Source organism: Desmodus rotundus, chromosome 3, assembly GCF_022682495.2.
Source record: "Desmodus rotundus isolate HL8 chromosome 3, HLdesRot8A.1, whole genome shotgun sequence".
NCBI lineage: Eukaryota > Metazoa > Chordata > Mammalia > Chiroptera > Phyllostomidae > Desmodus > Desmodus rotundus.
Genome location: NC_071389.1, coordinates 14,949,957 through 14,957,993, shown reverse-complemented (window position 1 = coordinate 14,957,993; position 8,037 = coordinate 14,949,957). Strand labels below are relative to the sequence as shown.

Sequence of the window (8,037 nt, the reverse complement as noted above, 5' to 3'; positions counted from 1 at the left end):
CTTGTGTCTTAGGAATGTCACGTGTTGGGTTTAGCTTCCTTAAAATCCAGTTTGACACTCTGCTTTGTCATCGCATTGTTTAGCCCACTTACACTGATGTAATTACTAATGACGTAGGGTCGATAACGCACCTTTCGTCGCTTCTCCAGCTTGTTCTACCCTTTGCTCATCCAGTCCTCTTACCTTTTCTTTTGAAGTCATGAGATATTTTGTAAAATTCCATTTTCCCCTTGAATCTTAGATTTTTAAAGTTATTTATTCTTGTAATTATCTTAGTAGTTATCCTAGAATTATAATATTTATCTATGATTTACTATGGTTTTCTTAAATTAGTACTTTTACTTGCCAAACAACGTAAGGATCATACAGGTACTTGATTTACCTTCCTTCCACCCTCTCCCACTGATACAAACTCCACATTATATATTTTATAACAGAGTATGTCTTCAAGATATTAGTGTTGTTTAAACAGTCAAGATTCTTTTACATTTGCCCACATACATATTCGCCCTTTACAATGCTCTTCATTCTTCCTTCCAGGTCTAGACATCCGTCTGGGGTCATTTGCCTCTGGGTTGAAGTACCTCTTTTACTGTTTTCATAGCACAGGCCTGCTCGTGCCAAATCCTCACAGCTTTTGTCTGTCTGAAAATGCCTTTATTTTGCCTTCACTTGTGAGGATACTTCACTTACATATGGAATCCTAGGTTGGCAGGCTTCCTCTCAGCGCTTTGAATATTCCCGTCTTCTGGCTTCCGAAGTTTCTGTTGAAAAGCCAGACATTGGTTTTATTGTTACTCCTTCTAAAAAGGAGAGAACTCCTTATGTGTTCTCTCTCTCTGGCTGTCTTTAGAATTGTCCTGGTTTTCAGCAATTTGACTATGATATTCTTAGGTTTGGTCTCTCTGTTTTTGTTCCATTATCGCATTTGCTGAGTTTTATGAATGTGTGGGTTGATATGTCAACAGTTCTGGAAAATTCTCAGCCATTATTTCATCAAATAGTTTCTGCCCCAGTTCTCTTCTGCCCTGGAGTTCAATCACACATACCTTAAGATTGTGTTCCACACGTCTCTTATGCTCTTTTCTGGTAGTATTTGTTATTGCTTTGCTTTTGCAATCTCTTTACTATCCTTGCTTCGGTTTGGACTTTTTTCCGTTGGCCTGTCTTCCAGAGCTCGTCCTGTCTTCTGCGGTGTCCCTCCTTTTGAAGCTAAACAATGAATTCTTAATTTCAGATTTGTGCTTTTAAGCTCTTTCTAAAAAGAGAGCTTTATTGAGGTATAATTTACAAACTGTGGAGAATTCATCCCTTTTCGGTGAACAAAACTAAATGAGTTTTAGTAAATTTGTAGAGTTGAGCAACCATTAGCACAATTCTTATTTTTGCTTTTTCCCTTTAAAGAATATATTTTGGATGACATTTAATTTGAACTTTAACTCAGGCACGTCACTAACTCTGCCAGTCAACCTGACGATACACTGATTATCCAAAACTTTAGCAAGGCAGAATTGTCCCCTTGCAGTTTTTTTGAGACATAATTTATATACCATGAAGTTCAGCCTTTCAGACTATACAAGTCAGTGGTGTACAGTATATTCACAAGGTTGTGTAATCATCACCATTATTTAATTCCACAACATAGTCGTCACTCCAAAAAGAAAGCCCCTCCTCACTAGCAGTCACTCTCCATCCCTTCCTCCTGCAGCTCCTGGCAACCATGCGTTTACTGTCTGTCTCTATACGCTTGCCTATTCTGGACATTTCACACAAGTGGAATCATACAATATGTGGCCTTTTGTGTCTGGCATCTTTCACTGAGCATAATGTTCTTAAGGGCCATCATATTATAGCTTGTTTCTACTTTTTATGGCTGAATAGTATTCCATTTATTTTTTTTAAAGACTTTATTCTTAGAGAGAGGGGAAGGGAAGGAGAGAGGGAAACGATGTGTGAGAGATACATTGATCGGTTGCCTCTCGCACGCCCCCAGCTGGGGACCTGGCCAGCAACCCAGGCGTGCGTCCTGACTGGGAATCAATCTGGAGACCCTTTGGTTTGCAGGCCTGCACTCAATCCACTGAGCCACACCAGCCAGGGCAGTGTTCCACTTCTGGATATATCATTTTGTTCATCCATTCAGTCAATAAATACTTGGGTTGTCTCCATTTGGGGGCTATTATGAAACAGCCCAAGTCTGGTTTAAGTCTGGTCATAAACCTAGGAGAGGAGCTGCTGGATATGTTTGATTTTTTGAGGAACTGCCGAACTGCCTTCCAAATCAGCTGCACCATTTTGCATTTGCCACCAGCAATGTACGAGTTCTAATTTCTCCATGTCATTGCCAACACTTACAATTGTCCGTCTTCTTGATCACAGCCGTCCTAGAGGGTGCGCTTTGTGCTTTTGATTTACAGCTCCTGATGACCAATGACATTAAGCGTCTTTTATGTGTTTATTAGCCATTTGTATGTCTTCTTTGGAGAAATATCTATTCAAATCCTTTGCTCATTTTTTAATTGGGATGTCTTTTCATCATTGAGTTGTAAGAATTCTTTATATGACTGGATACTAGACCCTTATCTATAATCCATATTAAAACAGTTCCATCATCGCCAAGAGCCCCCATGCCGTTTGCAGTCAATTCCCACTGTCATTGCCAGGCAACCACACGGCTGCTATTTCGGGAAGGTCTCTCCCTCCAATTCAGTTTCGTCTCCTAAATACTGTGAGATTGTGGGAGATCTCACTCTGCCTTTTGGAAGCCCATAGCTTAGCTTCTAGCACGCCATGTGCAGCTCTGGACTTCAGCAAGTGTCCTGTCACATATCTGAGGTGTCTCGGATTCCCCGTGTGCTTTATGAACCAAGAGCCTTGGGATTTTCTTTCTCTATGCTGAGCCCCTCTGCACAGACCAAACCCAAACCTCAGTCCCACGCCCAGAATCAGCAAATGCCCCCCCCACCCGGGGAGAAAATGGCCAGACCATCGGTCTGCCTCAGAAAGACTTCCTCCTCTGAAATTTCAATTCATTGTCTTTATTGCTTCCAGTTTTCTGATGAGAAGTATTAGTTGTGTTTTCACTGTTTCTGGCAGTTGCAGCGGAGCCTTGTGCTGCTGCGTCCTACGATTTCCTACCCGTTACTCACTGAAGCTTTCAAGTCTATCTTCAGGCAAGTTTCCCTTCCCCCTCCACTCCAGATACATTAGCTATTTGGTGACATAATTCTTCCATGTGAATTTTTAAAATCCATTTATCTAGTTTTCCAGGGAAAAAAACCCGTTGTGATGTTGTTGGAAAATGTATTCAATTTACAAATTTCTTGAGACAGAAGGGAAACGCTTACAAGCTCTCCACCCAGGAACGTGGCGTACCAACCCACTGAACAGGTTACTGTCGGGTCCTTTAATGTTGTGTATCTTCCTCCCTAAGGGAGCTGTACGTTCTTTATCACATTTACTCCTAAATCTCTGTTTATCTTTTAGAGCACTCTATTTTTTTAGGGGAATACACTTGTCACAAATTTTAAAAGCTCAAAAAAGTATACATTGACAATTTCCCACCCAAGTTTTCCTCCAGAAGAAACCAATGTTACTAGTTTATCTATTAATTTTGATATGGTAAATATTAATATATAGTAGTTATATTGGTTTTTGTTCCTCATTCTTGTATCTAGTAATCTGGCTGAACTTTCTTATGACTTCTAACAGCAGGGTTAGATTTCTTTTACGTGCATGTATTCATCTGCAAAGAACAATCAGTGGTCAGTTCTCGTCCGTGATCTTACTGCATGAGCTCGGGTGCCTCTAGTACAGGAGCTCTGGAAAGTAGCTGGATAACAGTGTGACAGAGGGCAATCCTGACTTATTCCTGACTTCGACGAGCGGGCTTCTGTTTCATATTTACATATGAAATTTGCCGTAGGTTCTTGGCAGATGTCCTTATCAGGCTAAAAAATTTTTTTATGTCTGGTCCTATTTTGCTAAGAATGAGTATCATGAACGTTTTTATGAAATTATGTTATGCACCTATTGAGAAGATCTAGTTTTTCTCCTTTAATGTACTAATTGTGCCGAATCACCCACTTGTGGAAAAAAGCAGTCTCAAATACAACACTTTTACCCCAAGTTGTTATTTATTTTCATGAGGGGGGAGAAAAAAGAACTTTTTATGATAGTGAAAATATACTTTATTTTAATACAACAGCTGCCAGCAATATACTGGTTCCAGAGAGACAACAGAAAATACAAGCATTCTATAATAAGCTTCCATTTGCCTTTTCAAGTAATTCTAAAGAAAATACTCCAATTCTGCTCAACATTATGTCTTAGGGAGTTGGAATTTTTTTCCATGATAAAAACATAATTTTGACAGCACCCAATCTTGCTAATTTGTAAAGAATGGAATAAAAAAGCCCATATCAATAATGAATGCTTCCCTCTCTTTGAATCAATTACAATTACAACCAGTGCAAGAAAGTGGTTGATAATAAACTTGGTGAAAGGTATATCAAAATGTTCATGAAAAAATACATTTCCATTTCTTATCATTTTTACCTTGTATTTCCTAAATGGATACCTCAAATGCATAGAAATAAAAGCTATCTACATGCAACTCTGGAGATTCAAAACTCAACAGAAGTAAAACTGCCTAAATTCTAGAGGTGACCAACTTAGGGTGAGAATAAATGTCAGAAATCTCTTAATTGCATACAGATTGCTCATGGGTTTACTGATAACCGTGTAAGCCAAAGTTACCAAGAAATAAAATCTTTCATGAATTTTATCACAAGTCAACAATCCCAGTAAAAGATAACAGAACTGTATACAAAAATTTGCATTTGCATTTTTTTAAGGAAGTCATCAACTGAAATAGCAGAGGGTTTTCTGACTGTCAAACACAAAACTTCCCAGAATCCCTTGGGAGACAGGAAGAGCTTCCATGCAGACGCCAACCTCCTTGTTGGTTTAAATGAAGGGGGAGATGATTCGGTAGTTGCAGAAATAGTATCAGGTGATTTCCATTATGTGAACCCACACACTACATGGTTACTTTTATCCCCAAATCTCCTAAGATTTAAGCTATGAACTTCCTACAAATATAAGATGGGCTAAAATAGCATTTGCTGGGATCATCCTATTTTCTGGCTTTTGTCCATTTGCTCATCTCAATTCCATCAGACTAACTTCCCTGATAGAGTAGTAAGGTCTTTCTAGACAGAAAAATAACTTTGCCTTCATCAAAATCCTAACTGACCTATCTTCTTTGGACATTGAGAAGGACAGGCAAGAGACTCAGGGGATAAATATTTTTTTAAAGGTAGCGAATAAATACCCAAGGTAAAAATACTTCACAATTGAGTTTCAGAATGTACTTTTCATCACTGTATTTTAAGGAATGTTGCTCCTTCCCCATCAGCCCTCTACTCTGCACCCCTTCCTTAGTTCACCATTCAGTGGGAAGAACCCTTCCTCTGAATCTCTTTCAGGCTTTGAGCTCTGCGGCAAGGTTCAGTATCACCTGAGTGCCAAGCCACCACTATTTAAAAGAGATGAAAAGTGCTGATTGGCTGTCCGTGTACTGGTGCAGACGTGCCGTTTTTCACCCGCTGAAGCGACTGCTACAGTATCTCAGTAGATAACCTGACAGCGCTTCTTCCTGGGGCCAGATGAATCAGCATCCCATGTTCAATTGCAAATGGCTGGGGGCTCAAACTTTTGATCAGCAATAAGGAGTTTTAAGAAAGGTAAAGCAAATCTCCCTGAGCCAAATGGATACAATATGGAGCTTTTCTTATCTTTCTCTACTAAGCTAATTACTGACAGGTTAAAAAATGCAGTATGCTTATAAAAATCTGGCTGCTTCCATAAAGGCAGTGCTTACTCAATGTTAGCGTATCAAAGGGAGGAAATCATTGCCACCTTAAAGCAACAGACTTACAATTTCCAAAACAACCTATGAGAAATAGCACTTCTTAAACAAGTTAGGTATAAAAAATTACCAAAAAAATGTATTATTAGTCACAACTCCCTCTTTGGAGCAATACTCAAAAAGGTCTAATTTTATTTAAGAAATGAACAAATTCACAGCAAGCTTTTGTTTTATTTTCCCCAAGTTCATCTTCCCTTGTCAGAGCACAAGTCATTCCTGATTTGGGACTTCCACTTAAACTACGAACCAACATGCGGAGTGCTGCTCCTCAGCCTGGCTGCAGAAAAATTCCATTGAAGGAAACAATTATTGAACATTAGGCAAAACTGCAGTAAATACGTACTCACCCTAACAACCATAACTTAGTCCAAAAGGAGGGAGCCACCCTCTACCCAACGTCTGACAGCAAATGGGGGCGGGATGGAAAAGCTGCCAATCTGTGCATTTTATCTTATTTTTAATGCAGGGTGGATAATATGGTCTTTCCATTACCCACATTAAATGTGCCTTAGAAACAAAATTCCACTTGGTCGTTTGACAAACCCACCCTCCGTTCGTTAGGTTAATTTCTGTGTTAATTTCTACCTCACTAATTGTTGTCCTGCTACAGCCACATCAACTAATAAACACCAGCGCACGTAGTGTTGCTCTGAAGACCTGCAGACACCAAGGTCTACGTTTACCTAAAAAGGAGCCTTTTGAAATAAAGGAAGAAAGCAGCGACGTTCTAGATGAATGGCACCGGGCAAAACACACAGAGCAGACACCACATTCAGACCGAGCTCAGGCGCCCATTCGTTTACCTTATCCGGATAAAATTCTCGAGAAAGACTGAGAATATCATCCCTCCCTCTAAGCTTTTAGCTCCTACATAGTGTTAGATGCTGTAACTGGTATAATGGATAGATGCTTTTAGAAAAAGTAAAAACCCATGTGCAAAGTGAAACAGCAAAATCCCTAGTGACATCGGTAGAAGGCTCTCTTCCCTGGTGGCGACTCCCTTTAGCACAAATCCAGGACAGACTAAACTGAAACAGAGTACAGTATTTGATACAGTAGCAATCCTTTCATATACTCTCACTAAATATTACAAAATTCCCCAAAATACATAAATATTCCTGTACCATGCATTATGCACCAGTTTGGGGCTGACTGATGAGGTCATGGTTACTATGTTAACAGTTAACCTCTGCACCTCAAAAGTCCTGCCGTCTATACACGGTGAATGGGCACCACGGTGAGGGCTCTGGAGAGGTGGCCGACTACCTCTAAAGTAAAAAGTTTGTGGTGACGTGTCTCCAATTAGAAGGGAGGAGGATACGGGGCGGGGGAGGTAGGCAGGGTAGAAAATGTTAAAATAATACTGCTTAGGAGTGTATGTTTAAAGAAAGCTACTATACCTCATCTATCCTTTATCCTAATCTTGAGTAACTGCCATGTTCATGCAAAATAAAATTTCTACTTTATAGGAAGAGAATCAGTCTGTTAGGAAAAGCATATTCGTAATCAGGAAAAGATGTGAAGACATCTCCCTCGTAAGTGCTCTTCTACTTGGTAAGTCTTTTGGCTACGTCGCTGTACGCTATTTCAACCTCCTTATCGCTGGGACAGGTGTTAGTGAACTCATCCCTACTGTAAGCATTAGTTAAGTATCTCCAGATGCCGGTCATCCTTTTCGGAATATCAAAGTTGCGGTATTTTTTGGCCACCACCTGCAATACAAAGAGATCAAAAGTTAACATTTATTTGTCAGGTTAACCAGAATATCTCTGATTTTAAGAAAAACTGATCCTGTGAATCTCTAAGAACTGCTTCTATCTGAAAGTAAGCTGAGCGTCCTCTGTACCACTGTCACTGATTCAGCAGAGAAGGGGAGGCTGAGATTAGAAGTCCCCTCGTTCTAACTGGAATTTTAAATAATGAGGAGGACAGCGAACCGCACCGAGATTCTGGCGCGCCGCACTGACTGCCGGCCCTGCCGTGGCCACCGGAGAGAAGGCCGAGGGGAGCCCATGGGTGCACATCAATACTTTCAAACGCACACTCTGTTTCAGATCTGTTTGTCTTGATCTCAATCTCTACTACGCAGCCAGTGTTTATTACTG

General features: G+C 40.2%; 1 protein-coding gene across 1 annotated transcript in view; it reads right to left on the bottom strand.

The window, feature by feature from the left end:
* Positions 1-4,154: 4,154 nt before the first annotated feature.
* Positions 4,155-8,037, bottom strand: part of CLIC4 (chloride intracellular channel 4) — a 62,003-nt gene continuing 58,120 nt past the window's right edge. The window contains exon 6 of the mRNA XM_024554394.4: positions 4,155-7,644. Within this exon, the coding sequence (XP_024410162.2) occupies positions 7,480-7,644 (165 nt within the window). The 3' untranslated portion in view covers positions 4,155-7,479. The remainder of the gene's footprint in view (positions 7,645-8,037) is intronic.